This window comes from Gavialis gangeticus, unplaced genomic scaffold (assembly GCF_001723915.1).
Source record: "Gavialis gangeticus isolate Ggan-Ray unplaced genomic scaffold, GavGan_comp1, whole genome shotgun sequence".
NCBI lineage: Eukaryota > Metazoa > Chordata > Crocodylia > Gavialidae > Gavialis > Gavialis gangeticus.
Window position 1 is genome coordinate 12,342,490 of NW_017729008.1, and position 22,381 is coordinate 12,364,870.

The window sequence follows — 22,381 nt, forward strand, 5'->3', positions numbered from 1 at the left end:
GGCAGGCCCTATGAGGAGAGGCTATGGGACCTGAACCTGTTCAGCCTCCACAAGAGAAGGCTGGAGGGGGATCTAGTGGCCTGTTACAAACTAGTCAGAGGGGACCAGCAGGCATTGGGGGAGTCCCTGTTCCCCCGAGCACTACCAGGAGTGACCAGGAATAACAGTCACAAGCTGGCAGAGGGTAGATTTAGGCTAGATATCAGGAGGCGCTACTTCACTGTCAGGGAGGCTGGGATCTGGAACAAACTTCCAAGAGAAGTGATGCTGGCTCCTACCCTGCGGGTCTTTAAGACAAGGCTAGATGAACACCTTGCTGGGGCTGTTTGACCCCAGTACTCTTTCCTGCCATGGCAGGGGGTTGGACTTGATGATCTGCTCAGGTCCCTTCCAACCCTAGAAACTATGAAACTATGGTACCCTCAAAGATGTGCATTCAGCTCTGAGGGGAAAAAAATTATTAGCATGCATCCTTCATGAACAGCACCACAATGTTGGTTACCTGGGATTTCATAGATAAACTACAAGTCTCAAGAGATGCCATGTCTGATGCTATTTGGATGGAAAAATGATTGAACTTCTTCCACATCAATTCTTCTGAATGATTCACTTTATAAAACCAGCCTAGGGGGATTATACTAGAAGAAACCAGAGTAATATTAATCCCACTCTGCTACATTATGGAGACTCAGATATATAAACATATGACCCTTTTAAATACATGGATGACTCATCTCAGATACTAAGATTGTATGCTAGGGAAGACAGCAGGCTTTTGTTTCAACATCCACAGCTCTCTGACTCATACTGATGACATTGAATTTAGAAAAGGAGGTTCATTTTTATCTTCAGGGGACAAGAAGTGATATAGAGGTTAATGACACATTTGAGGGTCTCTTTCCAATCCCTTCATTTCTTGGACTAAGGAGCAGCTGGAGGTTACAAGAGTGAAACCCATATTCAGATAGCTAAGCTAAGGCAGCACAAGCAAACACTCATAAGAATGCCAGTTTCTTTTACAAAGTACAAGATAAGGCCATTATGTAATTATGAACATATGTACAGTTAATACTGTAAGGCACCAATGTCTCCTATTCAGAAGTAGAATTCAGAATGATCCACCTTAAGACAATATATTTTAGTATACAACACTGTCTTCTAATTGGTAAATGCTGTTTCTTCTGTGCTAGGAGAGAAAACCCCTAATCCAGTATTCCCAAAATTTTTAAGCCTATGCCCCACCACAGTAGTTGGCCATTCTTGCTCCCCCACTCTACTTCAGCCAACAAATTGTGTTCTGTGCCTTAGCACATGCACAGCATTGCATGATTCACACTTGGCCCTTAGTCATGTTCCTCCTCTCTAAAAAACTTGCATGCTCCATGATGGGGTGAGTCCCAGTTTGGGAAACGCTGCCCTAAGTCAGCAACTACCATCCAATTTTCTGTTTTTTCTTTGTGTTTTGAGAGTGTTACATTAAGAATTCTAACTTTAGAAAAGGTGCTCAAAGCCCTTTCCCATTTATTGAGAAAAACTACGTGCATTTATTCTTTACTCTCAAGATTAAGTCAATGAGACTTTTACTTTCTACTTCCTTAAGCATTTTGAAAATCTTTGCACATAAATTGGCGAGGATTGCTTAGGTCAGTGCTGCTGAACTGGTAGCCTGCAGGCCGCATGCAGCCCCCAAAGGATCAGCATGTGGCCCATGGGCTCCTGCCTACTCCACTGTTACTTTTGCCACGGAAGCTAGGTTCTTCAGACTCCTTCTTCTGACTTTTACTTCCATCCTGGTTCTTGAGGTCCATATAGTGCAGTGAGAAGGGGATGGGTAGCCCAAGCTGCACACCCAGCAGGGTGTGGGGAGTGAAAAAGGCCAGGGATCCTGTACTGCATGCACATATGGACACACAGTAGGGGAAGGGACTGGGCTGCATGCATGGAGCATTATGAAGGAGCTGAGCTGTTTGCACTGGACATTGGCACTATGTGTGGCCAGGAGGTATGGGCATGCTTGCAGGCAATCAGGGGTTGGGGGAGTTGGGCTGCCTATGCATTGGGGAACAGCCCGTGGGGATAAGTGGGGGGGGGGTTCACAGAGCAAACGGATCCTGAGTCTTTAGCCTGCACCTCTTGCAGCCCCCAAGTCTGCAGCCTGCATGATGTGTGACCCCCAGCTGCTCAGAAGTTGAACAGTTCTCGCTTAGGTCACAGTGTCACCTCAAAATGTTAAGTGCTTTCCAAAGAGAGGAGGAAGAACCTTTGTTTCACCAATTACATTGTTCTTTCAAAATATAAAGTCCTAAACATTCATATATTCACAAGGGTAACCAAATCAAACGGGAATACTCTCTAGACTCCTCATTCCTATGTTCCTTTACACTTATTTTATATGGCAATCAAAATTATGACAAACTATTCTGTGATGAATAAAAATGCCAATAAACAATGAAAAAAAGACAACATCATTGACATGTTCCCATCAGAGCTTTGCTTCAAAGTGTCGTACTATAGATGATAGTTAGTACTTGGGCATCGTGCAAAAAAAGAAAGCAAGTCCCAAAGGCTCAAGAACCAAAATGAATGATTGTAGCATGACAATTGAACTGATTTGCTTTTAGCAAAAATAGGAACAAACTATTATTTAATCCTTGCTAACTGTTCCTTTTTCCAAGTGCTTCACAATGCTCTCAGAATCACTAGCCTCAAAAGTTCAGAACAAAGCAAAAAAACAAAAAACCACCCCAAAACAAGTGAATAAAACAAGCCCCTCTCAGAAGTAAGGAGAAAGTGAATTATTTATATAGCCAAAGTGTGCTAGGTGTTGTACAAAAAATATCAAGTGCAGACATTTAATCAGTAATAAATATTTAAGAACACTTATTTCATTTGAAATTTGATGCAATTTTTCAAAAGTTTTATGAACCTAAGAACAAGTGCATTTCACCTTAAAACATTTGCAATTAATATTTCAAACATCCCTTCTACATATAGAAAGTGATCTTATATGTCCTCTCATCCCCAAATGTGAAGAACCCTCTGAACATGGATTATTTAGGTTCTGAAGGGCAGACTACAGGGCTTGGATTAAGAGGGTTCATGTATAACACATATCACTGAAAAATACCACTGACACTTTCAACATTATGTTTGCCATGGGAAGTACTAGTATCATTTTTCTGTTTGCAGTTTTTATATTAGAATTGACATTTGTAGCTCCTCAAAATTGTAGGGGAATCTGCAGCTGTGGCTTTACACACCCCACAGGCCAGTTCTGATCTTAAAGTGGCAAAAATGACATATTTGGTGGCAAATGTCTACACTGATCCATCAAAAGTAAGAGTTGCTAGCTAAATATTTCTAAAATATGATGAGCCTGATGTACCACTTTAATACAGTACCACAAAATGTTCTTTTACTGAAAATGCCAAGTCAAGGCCAAAAGCAAATAAAAACCTGTCACAATGTATTTTTTCATCCTAGCCAGAAAAATAATCGCTATTTCCCATTAAGTTACAAGGAAGAATTAGTATAATTCTACAAGAATAAATGGACAAGGCGTTTATCACAAGCAAAAGGTTGTGTCAACAAAATCACTAATAATCAATTTATCCATCAGATAAACTACAGAAATCCAGAAAAAGCTAAGACTGAACCCTGGTTTTCTCAAAGAGTACAAGACACTGAGTCATTAGCAGCAAATTTCTATCAATCATCTAGCTTTTTGTTGGTGTCAATTTGTTAGCCTTTGCTACTCAAACACTTAGTAATAGAAAACCATAGCGCACTACAGCTATCCTTCCCCGTGAAGTCCTTTAGCATACATGCTACAGTTTTCTACACTTATCTGGTATCTACATTTTGCTTAACTACATCACAACGACAGTCGCAACTGGTCACCTATTACCTAGATTTGAAAGAAAAACAAAACATCAGCTGAGTGTATAAACTGCTTAACTGAATTGCATATTTCAGCACCAGTGGCTGTGTCTACACGTGACCGACTGTGCAGTAGCCCAAAACTACTGTGTAGTAGCGTTGCGTGGCAGGAACTGTGGTACGATGCTACCGCACAGCAGCATCACAAAAAGGCTGTAAACACTGTTCACATTGACTTCAGGTAAGCCCACAACCTGGGAAGGTACATAGCCTTTTTTCAGTCCTGACACTGTGTACTGGTTTTGTTTGAGATGCCAAATCTGACTTTCATCAACAAAACAAAATAAAAAGAAGCTACAGATCAACTGACTGGCTGTACAGCAGCAGTGTCAAACTCAACTCCTGCTCTGAGCAAATCCAGACCACAGGGCTCCTTGTGGGCCAGTTCCAACCTACAACACACAGTAGCTCTAGGAGTGGTGGCAACTGTAGCTCCAGCTCCCACCCAGTGCAAGCAGTGGCAGAGCTGGAGCTGCTGCCACCACGTTTTGTGCTGGGACAGTAGCTCTGGCACGGAGCATGCAGCAGTCACAGCTCCAGCTTCAGGTCAGGTATGGGGCATGCAGCACTGGCAGCCAAGGAGGTGGGGCTGCAGCGATGGCAATGGACAAAGCGGATGGAATATGACTGGGGTTGTGTCAGCCCTTGCTGACCCCCCTACTGCTGATTGCCATGTTCATCAAGTCCCAAGGGCCCCAGTTCTGCAGCAGGCTACTCCCCTCATCCAACCCCCACCCCCAGCTTTTGGTGGCCCATCAGTAGCCCAGCAGACTATGTTTGTCACTCCACTCTACAGTATATCATGTAGGGTTACCCATTCTTTAGACATGCACTGGGTATTAACTTATGGCATCTACTGTATAGTTTAGACAATACATATGCTCTTTGCATGACTACTGCAGGTTTTAGATCACTGACCCTCAAGAAAAAGTCAGCTCAAGTGACCTCTTCCATTTGCTAAGGAGGATCAGTTTCTAGTGATTGCCCTAGCCTATCCCATTCAACCTTTTGCAACAATTTAAATCTTTTATTCAAGCTGCTCAGCATTAAACTTTAAAATTGCTTATACAGGAGTTACTACTATACCTCTGCCTGACAGGCTATATGACATGTACACAATAAGGGAAAAAAAATAAAGTTGATGGGTTTAGGGTTCTAAAATGCTTAAGTAAGAGAAAGGTGTTACAGGGTTTTAGGCTTTTATTTGTCCAGCAGTTAAGTACCAAACTGACTATAAAACAGAAGCATCAATAATTGAAGTGGGCATCTGCGATGCCCTCCGTTCCACAATAACTTGTTCCCCAAACTGTTCTTTATTGTTAGTTTAACTGACACCTGTAAGGTCACAGATAAGCATTTGGCTTCAAAATGCAGCAGGTTATAGTTATGAATTTATTGTTTTAGTGACATTCAAGAGTAAAATCAGACTAATTTTCAGTGCAAGTTATTAAGGGGAGTATTTTCCTAAGCTGCTACATGGAAACCAATGAAAATGCCAGTACAATTCAACAGAGTAATGGTTTGAATGAATATTAATAGTTATAGAGGGATTTGCTTGGAGACATTTGATAGTGATGTTGCCACCAATTCTGGCCTTCTCAGTTTCCAAGTTTGAAGAAACATAAAGTGGGAGGCCAATCCATGGCACACATGCCACAAGTCGCAGACAGACTGTCTGTGTGACATGTGGCAAATTAGGGCAGGGAGAGCAGGGAACATAGGGACAGATATGACAGGAAGAAGAAAGCAAAGCAACAGATCAGAAAGGAAGCACCAAGGGAGGAACAAAAAACAGAGTAATACGTCAGGTAGGAAGTATACGGCAGGGAGCAGGAAACAGAACAGCAGATCAGGCAGGGGAAAGGGATCGGAGTGACACACAGAGAGGGTGCGCAAAGCTTCTATACGTGGCATGCCTACCAAAAAGATTGGTCCCCCACTGCTGTAAAAGATGCTCCTGAGAATAACATAGATGTTCCCTGACAAGACATATTCAGGAAAAGAACTGATCTAGTATTTGTACCAGATTCTGGGATGCTCAGCTCAGCCTAGCCTTGCTCAGTATCAGAACAGTAGGCTCCAGAATAACTTTGCTAGGAACAACATAGGTGCCCAAAAGCTATGGACACTGAAGCAGTTGGGCAGCAACTTAGGCACCAGAAGTACAATCTTTTTGGCATTCTGAGGAACGAATCAATGCCTAGCTCCATCAGAGACTTTCTCTGAGACCTTGGGTGAGTCCAGGTAGTTCCAGATCTTTAGGCTGCCCTTTTGGCCCCATCAATAAAATGAGGATTTTATTGTCCTTACTTTGCAGGTGTACTGAAAGATAAATGCATTAAAAATGTTTGAACAAAGGGGAGACAGACTGGGTACAAAAGTACAAAAGGTTAAAGGAGTTTTGCACTTACATGGCAGGGTTGGAATTCATCTGCTGTTTACACTATTGAACATTGAGTCTGTGCAGAAGACAACACTAGTTTTTGGTAAGTGTACAGAATGTATCCATGTACTCCCAAAGAAAAGATTTTGCACTTTGGTAAATAAGAAAAAAAACCTCTCTCAGATTTTCTTTTTAAAAAAGTTCATAAAAAGGATGAAAAAGCTACCTTCACTAGAAGTTGGCATGGGTAGCTAGAAGAAAATACAAGAGAAGGGTGTAGACAGGACTGTTCTTGTTCTGCTCTTTTGTGCATTTGCACATTAGCACAAACAGCATGAAGTCTCAAATTTAAAAACACTACAACAGATAGGAATGTGGCAATAAGCACAACAGAAAAGCATAAACATAGCAGCTCTATAGAATCCAGCTCCTTGCAACTAGCATGCACAAAAGTTAGCATGAACACAGACACACAGAGGACTAAAACAAATAACTCCAGTGTATAAGGACTGCCTATGATCAAGTGTGACCTTCTAAAATTGCCCAACTGCCTGAAAGTATGTAGGCATTTGTTTTCACCAAAGATACTTAGGAGCCTAAGGTTCCACTAAAGCACATATCCAGAGGCACAGGCATCTAGAATAAGCTGAGCTTCTCACACTCCTAAAGCCATTTAGGTTTCAAAGCCAAGATGTCCCTTCTCCTAAGTCTCATAAAGGGTCTGATCCAGTAGGTATCCTCAGCTCACATCTACGAACACACGTGACAGTTTAAGATCAGCACAAATAGTACAACACCCTACAGCCACCTGAATTCAAAACCATGGCCAGAGGAGGAAAAGATACAACAGAGAGGGTGGTGATCTCCTCACAGTTACAGCACTAACCCAAGAGGTGGGACAATCTCAAGTTCTAGGCCCCTCTAACCCTAAAGAAGTTTAAACCCACATCTCTCAGCAGGAAAGTACTTTAACCACTAAACTACAATCTAGTCTGGATGAGGGGACATTCTCTACCCCTCCTATTGATGCTGGCACATAGAGCCAAGTAACAGCCATCACAGGTATCTTGGTTAAAGAAAAGAAAATCTATCAGTGTGCAACTATAAAAACCTGCCCTCGGTCATCATGGTTTTAAATTAGGACCTATAGCCCCCTACCAGGACACAGACCAGGGTAAACTGCTTAGTTACTGGCAGTCTCATTCCACAGATATAAAGATTTGAGCCTGCTTTGCTAAGTCACAGGGTTGGCTAAGGAGGTGAGACCTTAGATCTCATTTGTTGGGTCCCAGCTTTGCAAGAAGGGATTTTGTGCAAACTCAGTTATACCTTCTGTAAAATATGGGGTTGCTGCTGGATTCATTTCCACTGTAACAGTATGAGCTCTTGCTAGATAAAGACAAAATATTGATCATTAGCAGAAGACGTGTGACATATATTCATGGCTTCCCGGTTTCTAGCCCCACTTATATTTTCTCCGAGCCAAAGGAGCATTTTGATGGAGGAAAGCAGCGGCAGGGGGGAGGGGGAGGATGTATTATGTCTCTATCTTACCTGAAGAGCCAGTTCCCTGGTGTTATTTCAAAATGACAGGAGACTCAGCAGGGCCCTGGAGCATATACAGAGCAGGAAGAAGCTGAAGAATACTAAGAAATCTAAAGTTCAGTGTTAAAAAGAATTCAGGCACTCATGTGTAAATGATCATTTTTTCCATCTCATACTGCAGTAGAACCTGAATGGATTATTTCAGGAAAAAAAGAAAGGAAGAAACCTTTTTGAAGAAACCTTACTGAGGCCACAGGAATGAACGATCCAGATACAGAGAAAGACCAGCTTGGCTTAGCAGGGAAATCTTCAGTAAACCAAATCACAAAAAGGAAGCTTATAAGAAGTGGAAAATTGGACAAATGACTAGGGAGGAGTATAAAATTACTGCTTAGGCATGGAGGGATGAATCAGGAAGGCCAAAGCACAATTTGAGTTGCAGCTAGCAAGGGATGCAAAAGGCAACAGGAAGGGTTTCTACAAGTGTGTCAATAACAAGAGGAAGATCAGGGAAAGTATGGGTCCCTTACTGAATAGGGGAGGCAACCTAGTGACAGATTACATGTAAAAAGCTGAAGTACTCAATGCCTTTTTCACCTGTTTTCACAAGCAAGATCAGCCCCCAAACTACTGCACCTATCAGCACACTTTGGGGAGGAGGTGAAAAGCCAATAGTAGTGAAAGAACAGGTTAAGGACTATTTAGAAAAGCTGGATGTGTACAAGTTCCTGGGGCTGGATGTGATACACACGAGGGTGCCGAGGGAGTTGGTCAGTGTGACTGCAGAGTTGCTGGCCATTGTCTTTGAGAACTTGTAAGGATCGGGAGAGGTCCAGCACAGTTGGAAAAAGGCAAACATAGTGCCCCCATCTTTAAGAAAGGGAAGGAGGAGGATCCAGGCAACTACAGACGTGTCAGCCTCACCTCAGTCCATGGAAAAATCATGGAGCAGGTCCTCAAGGAATCCATTACTAAGCAAATGGAGCGAAAAACGTGATTAGGAATAGTCAGCATGGATTCACCAAGGGTGAGTCATGCCTCACCAACCTGACTGCCTTCTTTCATGGCTCTGTGGATGCATGGAGAGCAGTGGATGGGATATATCTCGACTTCAGCAAGGCTTTTGATACAGTTTCCCACAACATTCTTGCAAGCAAGCTAAGGATGTATGGGTTGGACGAATGGACTGTAAGGTGGATAGAAAACTGGGTGGATCATCAGGCTCAAAGGGTAGGAATAGCCTCCCAGGTATGTGGAGATTGGGACCCATCCCAATCTCCAAGTGGCAGGCAGGCAGCAGTCAGGGCAGCACCTCGTCCCCCCCCGCCCCTCCTCCGCCCCAACAGGGCCAGCTTGATCTCCCTCTGGTTGGGACAGAGCTGCCTGCTGCGCTGTGACAGCTCCCTGCTTCCTTCCAGAGCTCAGGACTAAGCCCCTGTGCCCCCTGCCAGATGAGGGATGGCACCCAGGGGAACCTGGAGCTCCATCCAGCTGCTGCAGAGGGACAGAGCAGGGCAGCAGCAACCCTGGACTCCTGATGGGCTCAATTTGTTCCCAATAGGGGTGCACATGTAGACGTGCACTGGAGAGCACTTTAATGAGCCTGAATTTCCTGCAGAGAACATTCAGGCGCATTAACTGCACATGCAGATGCTGCCAATAATCTCTATTCTATCCACATGCATAAATGATCTTGACAAGTGCCTTCAAGTGTCTCTCTAATGGATAAAGAGAAGATTTGTAGCTTGTCAAAGTGGAATCAAATGCTTTAAATTAATTCTTAAAATTAATTTCCTCCAATTGATGATTCAATTTATTTTTGTTATTTAAAACTGTCAGATTTTGACTATGTTAACTTCCAGATAATTTGTTACACTATTTGGACTTGACACATGCACATGATTTTTATATTATGGGGATTAATATATCTCAAAAGTCATTTACCTTACAAAAAGAGCCACATAAAAATTAGTGCATTATTTCTTAATCTCACTTTATTAGACTGAAAATACATATGAAATCACCATTTCAAATACTGGAAGCTCTTAGAAAGACTACTGGGAAAACTACTGTGCTCATCACCATAACAACTAAACCAAACACTTGAACACCATATTTTTAAACAAAAAAGTGATTGGCAATTTTCAGTGGCTGTTGATAATATACAGATGTATTTTAACAAATGTAGCAGTAATATCTCAATTTCATTATTGCTAAATATGACGTGTTATTGTGATAAATTTCTTTATATCTGTTGTGTTAAAAATAATATTTAATTGAGGTTTTCAGTTTATTTTAATCTCACTTTATTAAACTGAAAACCTGTTTTGGTAGCTCAAGTGACAATTCTGTCTTCAACTAAAATTAATACAGCTAATAGTACTAGAGAAGGAAAGATGAATAGTTGAAATCATCCACCGTGTCAAGTCAAACAGGCTGTTTGTAACTGGTGGGTTTATCTAAGAAATAATTTTTGGATCCAACTTCATGACGTTCTTTTCAAGTCTGGGGGTATGAAAAGAGGCCAGAAACTTTTGTCATTTGTGTGAAAATGGTATCGGTTGTTCATAACTGTCTGAAAACAATCAGTTATCAAAAGCACTTTCATCTGGTAGCAAACATTTCAAAACCAAGAGCTTTTCTAAAAGGCTTTATTTAAAAATAAAGGTTTTCTATAACACACATTCCTAATGTATCCATCATACAGTACAAAATGTTTGTAACATACTGTCTGTGTACCAGCCCAGACACACCCACATATTTTCCAACACTGGCAGAAGCTAAACAGGGAATATTTTCGTTTCCTTGGAGGCATATTTCTCATTCTCATTTCTTGGGCTTGTCAAAAGACAGTGCCGCATGGACCAGCTGATATTTTGTATTTGATGTACAACAAATACTGATGACTGATTGCAGATAGGATGGAATCTTTCTTGGGCAATGGGAAAATGAAGATTGTAGGCTGGACAATGTTCTCCAAGCCTTTGAAAATCTTCAAGTTAATTAGTCTCACCTTTCCTGTAACTATGCTGCATGGCAGTAAAGGCCAACAATTTTAAAATTAAGTTTCTTTTCCAAACGTTCTCAAATTTTATGTTAAGTTATATACATTTTGACTGCATATCAAAGTCCTTGAACACAATACATTTTATTATAAAGCACTGGAATACTACATTACTGTACAGTTTACAACAGCATTTCTTAAGTGATTTTTTATGGCCAAATTCTGTAGCCTTTTTCTCCTTTAACCAAGCTTCTTGCAGGTCAAAGGGAGGCACCTAAATAAATAACAAGTTAGGAGGCTCCAGGGTTAAGCAGCTGCTGGGAAGCACAATGGAATTGGCATTTTGGATTTAAGCACCTAAATTCTACCCATCTTGTTTCAGGGTGCAGGTCCTAGTCTGGATCTGGCCCCACAGCACTGAAATCATACCAACCACATTCTGGTTAAAAAATAGCAGCTCCTCTTGAATGGGCCAGGCACAACTACTTCAAGGGCATTCATCCAGAAATCAGAGATGTCTGCCTGCTCTACAGTGGATTATTGTTCAGGGAGTTTGCTTCAAAAAGATAATTTCCAGTATTTAAAGCTTTAAAAAAATTGAAACAGTCTAGCTGCTAGTGGCTTTCTCTTATGATTTGCATTGTCCTTCTCCTCTGCTGTAATTAGAGGAGAGACAACAATTTCTTGCTTTGCTCAATTCTGTTTATTTGTGGCATACACTCCTCCTCCCCACTCCTCTCCTCTCCCCAATTTCTAACTGCCTTTTTTAAATAATGCTTTTAGATATCTCTTAATATAGGGCCAAGAAATTCTCTGGTATGGGGTGCTAGTAGAAGCCATTTCAGTTTTAACAAAAACCAAACTTTTAAAGTGTTAATAAAATGGGCATGGGATAAAAGTCATCATTTAAAATCTAGCTGGGCTCCAGCAAACTCCTTTATAGAATGGTTGTCCCCAGGGACCTGGAACATTACCAGGACTGTGTTTTTGCTAGGCATTGTATATTAATTCCAGAAAGAACTTAAAATCTAAGAAATCAAAAATTGAATATAATCAAGAAAAGCTCTCTAGATTTGACTTCCTTTAATAAAAACTGATTTCTTTACTCCCAAGATTAATTATTTTGAAAGCTGCCAGCTTTATTCCAGATTAGCAATAATCAGAACCACCTACATCTTAATTTTACTTTTATTGCCACAGAAATTTTTATTTGTTTTAACAAGACTGAAAATATGGAAAAATATATTGACCCATCTAATAGTCCATGCAGTACAGCAAACAATAATTCAATGTAATAAGTCTCCGTACATGGCCACTTGCAAGTAAACCATATTCATGTCAGTTGCAAGAAAATTATATTTATTCTGTAGACCATTTTTGCTATAATTAACTTTAGCAATGGTAATGTCACCTATTGTATGGGAATGTAAATTGACACATTCTATTTTAAAAAATAGTTTGATTACCTCACAATTCATATTCAGAAAAAAAGTATCGTCAGATTATCACTCGATAAAAGTTTAAGCACTGAAGAAAGTTTATTTGCGTTCAAAACATAACCCTCCCCCCACAGAATAAATTATATTGCATAAATTCAAAACAAACCCACCAAAACAGACTCTTGGCTCCTCCCCACCCCTGTAAGAAAAAACCCTCCAGCCCCCTGATCCAGGTTAATCAATTCAGATAATTTTAGGAGCACAAGATAGATCTGCAAACATCCTTTCAACCATAACATGATCTTCATGTAGTGCAGAATTCAAGTATTGTTCTTCCTGCGAACATGTGATTAGAGATGCTTGGTCTTCTCACATTGCTACAGTTATCAAGTTACAAGCACTATGTGATGATTCTGAAAAAAATTCCTTAAGAGTAGACTCCACCTATGATGAATCCCACCAGTGTCGCTGCATCACAGAACAGCTTGATCATCAGAACCAAACTGCTGTAAAAGTAGTTCCCATTTCATATATTGCTGCTGCACTCAATTTTAAAGATCAAGGTTTGTTCTGTCCCTGTAAATCTAGTCAATTGCCAAAAAAACCAACAACAAACAATTAAAAATAGTTGACACACTGACTTGAATTCTTTAGCTATTTTTTTAGTTTTACCATCACAATTCCTTATTTAAAACATTCTTCTTTCACTATAATGTGAAATGTCAAAGTTACTCAATCATTATATCAAAAAAGAAGTTGACACCATCGTACAACACGAAGTAAACTGAAAGAAGTCAATACTGGCTTCCATACCCTATCATTTCTCCTTCCACAGAACTAGGAAAATTCCATAACTAAGATACTTGTTTATGGAAAAATTAGTTCCATCCACCATTATTTACCCCCACAGTTACAACAGGCCTGGACCCAGGGCACATAGGCAGGCAGCAGTTATCTCAGGGTAGCTGCACACAGTAGGCAGCTACCCTAGCACCTTACCTACCATTAGGTGGCAGGGGAACAGATAACAGCTTTACTTCATGGGACAAATGGCTACTTTGGGATAAGCTGTGGAGACCTCTCTTGCACCAGCACAACTTATTATACCAGTATAAGTGTTCCCTTTGTTTTTTTCTCGGTAGCCACACCAGATAAGTTACTAGTTAGTGTAAAGGCAAATTATACCAGTGTACAAATGTTGCATCTACCCCTTCATTGTATGTACTAAGTTACCTCTGAACTTCTTGAGGCCAAAATGATTGCCCCTAAAACTAGAAGGGTAAAATAAAAATCCTTTTACAAGAATACTGGAAAATGAAATTTTGTTTTAACATGCTTTGGTCTCCCAACAACGTATACTAGAAATGATGGTTGGAGTGTTGTAGCTATCAAGGAAATACTGCCTCAACTAAAAACACTTGGTTTGAGTGCTCAATGTAATTTCTTTAAGCATGCTTGACTTTTACACCTAGGTGCACAGCATTTTCTGGAAAAAGAAAAGTCCCAAACTGGACAAAAACCTAAAGAGAACAACATTTCTAACCCTTACATGTTTGCTTATTTGTAAGTAAAACTGAGCTACTGATTTTTACTACTGCAGATATTTCTGGAAGTGAATTTCAAAAAAAAAAAGTTTGTAGCTATTTGTGGAAGTCATTTGAAATGCCTTTGTTGGAAAACAGAGGGGTGGAGTGGATAACAGTCTTCAAATAGGTAAAGGGGAATTAGAAAGAGAATGGAAATAAGATGCAGGAGACAAGCTTAAGAACAAGAGCCTCTGCTGAAGTGTGAAGAAATTTAGTTAGAAAGTTCTTCCAAATCTCTAAACTATAAGAGTGGTTAAGCATTGAAACAGGCTACCTAGAGAGGTTGCTGAGTCTCTATCCCTGGAAGTTTTCAACAGCAGGTTAGACAGAATTGGCTGAAATGGTTTAGTCAGAGAAGTTCCTGCCTTGAAGAAGGGGCTGGACTGAAGTCCCTTCCAGCCCTACTTTCCTAGGACCCTATGAAATGTTTGGATACATATCTTATAAAAAAAAACCCAAAACCCCAAATTGAACAACAGCATATAATAACAGTCAACTTTAAACACCAAATGTTGAACTATCAGAAAGCCATGGAACAAAATTTACAAAAATACCTTAAATACTTCCCAAATACAAAATACATCCAAGCAAATCCAATCTCTCTGTAGATATCTGACAAGCAGAAAGATGGGCTAGATTAGATAAATTATTCATTGTGGTTTAGTAACTGAGCATTAATTACCATGTACCTCTCATCCACAAGGAAGTCCTCTCTGCAGATGCTCCACACCTAAAATATTATTTTGCTATTTTTGTACTTTTACAATCACAATTGTGTGTGAACAAGAATATGTCACCCAAACTCAGCTGTGTCTATTGTATTACTGCATCCACCCACATTCCAACTGAAGAAAAGTGAACAGCCCACAGGTTCACTTGTGAAGGAAAATAAAAAAGTATCAATGTACTCTGACTTGTTTCGTTCAAGAATACAAGCAAACAGAAAACATTTTCTTATTAAGTGGACTGTACACAAGATTAATACACTACAAGTTGGCTGATATACATTTATCTGTACCAAGCATCTAGTAATGAAGACATTTGTTGGAGAATGATTTCATGGTACTATCTAAAAAACAAAGCTAGAAACCTAATATTTTCATCACAAAACCAGTAAGAAGTACTGTTGAGAAATCCCTGACCATCAAGAAAAGGCATTTGAACAAGTCCATCATCATAGGAACCATTAGTAGTCAAATAGGTTGAGAAGTGGCACAAGTACCAAATCTTGCTTTCAGTCACCCAGTAAAGGATGAAAACAAGAACAATGAATAGAAAGGAAAAAAACAAAACAGCAAACTCTGACCAGATGGTCATGATGCAGGGAAAACTGCAGTCTTTCATCTGGCTGCAAGAGAAAGGCTCGGACCACTTGCTTTCTAAGTGCTGAGCAATAGAAAGGCCCAGTTATATCTAGTGAAGAGGGGATGATAGGTGGTCTTCTCTTTAAACTGTAGCAGATTGTTAAGAGACAATCTTTTAACAGGAAAAGGTTTGGGAACACAAGAGATGAAAAGAACTGCAGTGAGGTTTAAAATAGGCTCTCTCACAAGAGAAAGGGAATCCAACAGATGCACAATTCACTGCAGAAGTTGTCTGAAGACATGAAGGGCTGTCTCAATCACCATCATGAAAAAGCAAGACTTTAAGTAGAATAGCTGTGCATGTACGTCCCTTAGAATCTTTTTTTCCCTGTACTTTTCTTCCTTTCTGTTAAACAATACTTCATTTAAGAGTCTGATCACTGCATACCACTGTAAAAACTCCCAAAAGAAAGAAATACAGGTGGTCAAAAGAAAAGAGAGTCAGTCAGGTCAACTGAACACACAGGTCAGCAAGTCCAAGGGTGCCTAAGATGGCAAAACTGTAGCATTTCCTAGTCTTATCTCCTAGTCTAACCAATACTTGAGGAATGCAGTTAGGATGAAAACAGATGTTGTCTTTGTGCCACCATAACCTGTAAGCAAACAGATGCCCTAGTCCCTTGTGCCCAAAAATGTTGTTGTGACCAAAGGTAGTCACAGTTTGTAACACCTTAAATGAGAGGACAACTGTTTGCTTGTCGCACACCTTGGGAATTCCCCTGCTATCAAGCTGCCATGCCCTGCCCTAGAGAGCATCTTTGCAGACTGCTGTACCCCAAGTTGGGGAGTAGTACCCACAGCCTTTGTCCGGAAGGATTGGGCCCCTGAAGCACCCGAAGCAGCAGGGGCCTGATCCTGTGGGACAATGGCAACATCTGTAGATGCCAATGAAGTGGATCAGCTCTGCCAAAGCATGCCCTAACACAGCTGATGCCACTCCAAAGACAGCATCTGTTTATGCCCTTAGACAGGTCAGCAAAAAGGAAAGAGGTAAAGTTAGCTCTGTAGCAACAGTACCTACAATTTAGGGAAGAAACAATAAAGTAATATTAAAAAAGTTGTATGCTCCAATGACTAATGTCTGAACAGATGTCTTCATAAACAAGAAACTATATTCAACTTCTTCACTAGTCCTTTCATTGTAGAATGTTCAATTAAGTAAATGTGTAGGCTTTTTATTCATTAAATTAAATCAATGTTAGTTCCACTCATCTTCACAAGATTTGACAGCAAAACTACAAGATTCTCTCTAACTCTAGCTGTCAGACCATGTTCTGTGACTGAACAATGAATCATATTCCTAACTTAGTGAAGTGTTACAATTGCTTCCTAGCAGCCTAAGAAAATTTTCCCCTTATGTACATTAACATTTCTGCACAACACCGTGTATTTTGCCTAAGTCCCTGCTACATATCAATATGCAACTCAAGTGGGACTATCCTTGGAATTGTGTATTCAATTCAGATACTGGATCTGCAGGGAAATAGTGAAGAAGCAGACTTTTCCCTTTTAATTACCTGAGCTCTTGAATATTATTTGCAATTCTGAATGAGAATAATTTCATCTCCTCTTCCACACAATATGGATCAGCCTTTTATATTTACATATGCTTATTTCTTATCAGAAATGATATCACATAAAAACAAAAGGTTCAGAGAGGATTTGGGCGGTCAATGTCTCTCTCCTCCCCTCGCACACACAAGCTAACACGCTAGATGAAGAATTTCAAAGCTGTTTCCCTATTTCTGCCAAAAATCAATATGAATATCCAAATGTATCAATTTACTATTTGATTATGCTATGTACTCAACCAGTCCAGCCTGAAATTGAACTAGCTACCAGGATGCTCTGTTTTCAGTGGTTATTCTACACCAAAACCAGTATTTAAAAAAAATTCAATCTTTGGCAAACAAGTTTTCTTCAGATTCTTCAACAGATTCTGGCCCCAGAACTATGGACGGGTCTAATACTGGTAGACATCACTACCTGTTTCCTAAACACAGCAGGAATGAAACAAGAGACTGCATCTTTGACCCTTTTCTGGGCAACATTTGGCCCCAAAGCTCTCTTGGATTTTCTCAGAGCCATATTCCCAGGTGTTTCATCTGATTTTCTACTTCTCTGTTTTTCTCTCGCTTCTCCTTTAGACACACAAATCTTCAAAAAACCACCATCAGAAATACTCCTTTGCACATGTGCCCTCAACAGTTCAAAGCTATTTAGTTCCAGAAACAAACCTGATTTTTTTTCTTTAAGCAAACTATTTAAATGAAGGGCAACACCCACATCCAGCCCCCAGCACAGCTGGGTGCTACTCTCCCCATTGCTCTTGTGCTGCTACCTCCCAGTTCTTAGTCCCTCTCCCTCTTCCAGTCCTCCAGCTTCTGCTTGCTGTCCCTGCGGGCAGAACAGTAGGGTGGGGTGGGGTACAACAGCACAGCCCAAAGGACAAAGGGCGCCCGTGGCCAGGGGGTCTGGAGATTTCATGCAGCACAATGGGGGTTATCTGCCACCTTGCACCATGCAGGAGGGAACCATGTGGCACAACACAGTATGCAACCCTCAGAAGCTGAACAGCCCTGCTGTAGATGAGGACAACTGGTGTGTGCTGATGAGCTTTCAGAAGACTGGCTGAAACCAAGGCCTTGCTAAATGACAGAATTTTGCCAAAAGAAATTCTCACCCATCACATCCTCTCTCCAACATGCTTGAAGATCAGACCGAAGTCTCTGATTTACTCCTATTTTTCAGCTTTCCAGTTTGATTTTTCTTAGATTTACCAAATTGTTCCTACATTTTAAACCTATTGCAGGAGTAGCACAGAACTGGTATCCTGGAAGTAATTCTATTTGTAAGAGTCTGTTACATGCTTTAAAAATGTCAAACATACTATTGAAGCTAAAGAAAATTATAAAAAACTAAAAAGTAAATCCTAATATAAACTTTAGTTATTGAAAGCATCTGCTGATTCTCTTAATCTGTCATTTTTAAAAAAATAAACTCCTTTCTAATCCTACTAGAAACATCTAAAACAATAACAGCTTGAAAAACTCAATTTATTAACTATGAGAAGAGCTAGATTATTTCTCTGCCCTTTCCCTATCTAGAAGGGCAAACAGAAAAGACAAAACATTAAAGCACAGGTGTGTAAATCTGAACTGCTTATTGAATGCCTGTAGGGCACTCTGCCTTCAAGAGACCTGTGAAGGAGTCCTGTTTTTCTTGGCTTTAGGATTTTGTTCTGGATTTTATTCCTGAATCATACAATGCTCTGAAGACTGTTTGACCTTTAAAGGTCATTGGCCTTCATTTACTGATTAAAACTCCAGACTAGTCTGGAAAACTGGGTTTTGAGAAAGTATATCCATACACAGCTGTCAGAAAGTTAACTGTTAATAAGTCCAAAAAGTTTGATAAATCCCCTCCCTGACAGTATAGAAAAGCTACTGGAAATTTGTAGTAATTGTGGGAAGGTTTAGGGATGTTTCAATAATGTTCTATCCAGTTAGAAATTACAAAATATATATCCTTTCAAATGTTTTCAAGTTACTTAGCATCCTGAGAATGCAATATTTGTTCACATTACACTCACTACACTTTCATCACAGAAGATTGGGGATATAACAGACAAATTCAAGGAGCCATTTAAGGCTTTGTTAACAGATGGAAAGAGATAGCTTATCTACTGCTTACCATTTTAAACATGGTACCTAGGTGACATCTTCAGTATCCATAGCTGAACACTCATAGAAGTCATTTTTTAGCTTCACAGACTCATGCTATGTTGCTTACTAGACTCCTTAGGCATTTTGAGAACACTAGGTGCCTTCATATCTTATTTGCCTAGAATTGTGGGTTATCCAAACAGCATTCTTTGACTTCCAGTCAAAGCAAACCAAAGTCCTGTTAGGAAGATGGGTGACCAGATGAAAAAGGTTCCTGTTCTTGTGAGGAAACAAGGTGCTACTGAACTCAATTTCTTGCAATACTAAGAAGAAAAAAACAGTTCACCTATATACAGGACATGCTCCTACCTCACTCCCTACAAAGCATAAAAACCAAGAATATACCACTACTCAAACCCTTCTTGGCATTTGTTACATGTGATCAACAGGAATTTCAGGTTGAGCTGCCTACTGTAACTTGCCTATTCTTAGGTTTTCCTGCAGGAACTTTTGTACAAGTCCCTTGTTACCTCTAATTCAGAGACTCCAACTCATCTTATACCTTAGTTACAGATAAGAGATTTACCTAACAGCTTGAGTCAGCTGTAACCAAGTGGGTTTTATGTAGTTTTCTGATCTCCAAGATCAGACATCTCAGCAAAGAAACAGGCTTGGTGTGTCAGCCATATAGCTCCACAGTTTCAGCACTCTTGTGCCCCAGCCAGCCCTGACACCACCAGACGCCACCACCCGGAGGCCAGAGCTGAACCCCAAAACCTACTGCCAACCCAGGGGTTGTTCCACCCCAGCTCAAAGTGTTGCTGCCCTGGGTGTACGTGTAGATGCTGTGCCCGGGAGCAATGTACTCCACTACAAATTGCTCCACAGTTTATCGTGTTGCATTAATTGCATGTGTAGATGTACCCATTGAGTTTCAAGGGTGGTTTTGTATTTCTTGCTTTCCTACTTAACTATTGTAGTTTTTGTACAAAAGACAACATAAAAAACCCTGAAGTAGTCAAGGGGGCTACTCTCACACGTAAGGTCAAAGATCCACAGAAGTATTTGCAGGACCCAGGGGCTAAAGACTTAAAAGATTTGTGAAGGATCTGAATCAAACATATCACACCTTAAGGTAAAATGAAAGGACCTCAAGAGACTGTTTGTTAAGGTGTTATTTCTATTCGAGTAAATTCTGCCAATGACAGTTTACCAAGACGGCTTAGCCAGGACACAGACTCGAGATAATGTCAGACAACTGAGGGACTCATCCTTCAACCTTCTCCAGTTTCTCTCTCTACTCTGCTTGGTTTCCTTCATCCCATTTACACCCTTCTTTACTAACGTTTTATTTAGCCTATTAACATTCACCTATTACTGATTTATTTAACCCTACTGGCCAGGAGCTGGCAACCTTTAATAATAGAAGGCCATCACTTGTGACGCAGCTGCTGCACCAGGCATCCAATCCCCTCTACATCACCCCAGCCCTTCCCTGCTCTTTGCTGAAGGCTGCTCTGATGCCGCCCTACTGCAGCCTCTGCTTACCACTGCTACCAGTTGCCACTGAATTCCATCACCAATGGCAAATTGGTAGCCCCAAATCCAATGGCATAGGTTAGCACAAGCTGCAGGAGGGGACTGCAGTATAGAACAGCCCTTGGCATAGAACAGAGAGGACTGATATGGCTACTGCTGGATGCTGTACAGGGGATCAGCAGCATATAGGTGACAAATGCATAGCAAGGTGGGGGGAGAAAGTGCCCCCTCTGGAACAGGCTTGATGTGATCTCTCATAGGCCATATCTGGCCCACAGACTGCCAAACCCTGATATCTGCAATATGTTTGAGCAAAAATCTACATCTCAATTCTGTTTTAAAAAGATATTAATGACTTATAATGCCTTCCTTATTTCTTGTTTAGACATACATTTTTTCATGATTATATTAAAATCAAAAAAATAAAAGGGATATAATTTAGAATCCAATTTAAAATTTGTCTCACTTCCCAAGTGAAGACAGCAGAATGGAAGCTTAAAATTGTACAGAATGAAAATGTAAATGATCAACTTATCAATGTTTAATACTGCCAAGATTACTGAAGGAAAAAAGAACACATTAAATTACTACAGAGGACAATCTTAGGATTTCCAATTATTTTTTCTCCTTACTGAGAAAGAGAGAGAAAGAGAGAGAGAGAGAGAGAAGAACAATACACAGCCACTCTACCTGCTCCAACTTCTTTTTCTTCTTCTTCAATGTTGTTCTTGATACTGTCGTATTCTTCATCAATTGCCTGGTTACCACGCATCTGAGAGAGAATTCTTCGTGCTTTCTGGGTCTGGCCTTTCTGAATGAGCCAGCGGGGGCTTTCAGGAAGAAACAAGAAGCCAAGAAATTGTATAATCGCAGGAACTGCTGAGAGGCCCAGCATGTACCTGCAAACAAACAAAAATCTCTTTTATCCAAATTTATAAAATTCTCTTTTATTAACAATATAAACTACAAGCACTCAGGTTCCCATTAGACAACTTCTTAAAACATATCACGCTGCTTAAGTAGTCAAATAGGTGAGTGTATGCTTTACATTAACAGCTCTGTGATATTTCTGTCAGCATCTAAAGATATTCATCCTGCTGAAGTCTAACCGTAGCATAAAGAAGTTGTAGTATTCATTAGGAATACCCAGCTTTGAATTTCAGCTCTACGATTATAGCATGGTTTTACATATACCTGCCCTTATGGTACATGTCACTTCTCAGCAGTCTAGTTACCATCAACAGAAGACCCAAAAGAAATAAATTACCATTTCTACAGAATAATCAAGCTCTAAAACATACCAGGCTCCTTAAAAAAAATTGCTTGACAAAGAATAGGTCTCAAACGCACACTACAGCAGTATTCCCAAACCTAAATGCTTAGCTGGGCAACCCAGAGGATCCTCTAAGATTAGGAGCATACCCAAGAATTTGTATTTACTAGAGTAAATCAGGTCTAAAATTTACTAAAATCAATGGAACCACACTGATGTGATATCAGAGCAGGGGCAGGCAATTATTTCGGATGGAGGACTGCTTGACATGTTTTGGTGAGCTGCCGAGGACCGCAAGGGTACCCCCACCCCTTGACAGGTGCCCTGCCCCCTGGTCACCATCTTGGGACCAAATGTCTGTCCCCCTATCCGCTGACCTTTGCCACCAGAAACCCCTCCCCTTGCCCCCAGAAGTACTCCTTTTGGGAAGGGGGTTTGCCATCTTGGAACTGGAAAAAAACAAATTATATACCAAAAAATCAAACAAACAATGACAATAATAGATTTTAATTTTGATTTTAAAAATATTTTTGTTCTGATTTGTGTATATATAGAGGTGATTACATAATAGCTCAAAATGAAGTCTTACTCTTGTATATTGTGGGGGGTGTGGGTCAGTATGAGGTTTGTGGGGGGTTGTGTGG

The 22,381-nt window shown here is 40.4% G+C and overlaps 1 protein-coding gene across 1 annotated transcript in view; it reads right to left on the reverse strand.

Annotated features, from left to right (window-relative positions):
- Positions 1–22,381, reverse strand: part of SLC2A13 (solute carrier family 2 member 13) — a 395,165-nt gene that overhangs the window by 235,152 nt on the left and 137,632 nt on the right. Inside the window, exon 3 of the mRNA XM_019509388.1 lies at positions 21,155–21,363. Within this exon, the coding sequence (XP_019364933.1) occupies positions 21,155–21,363 (209 nt within the window). The remainder of the gene's footprint in view (positions 1–21,154; positions 21,364–22,381) is intronic.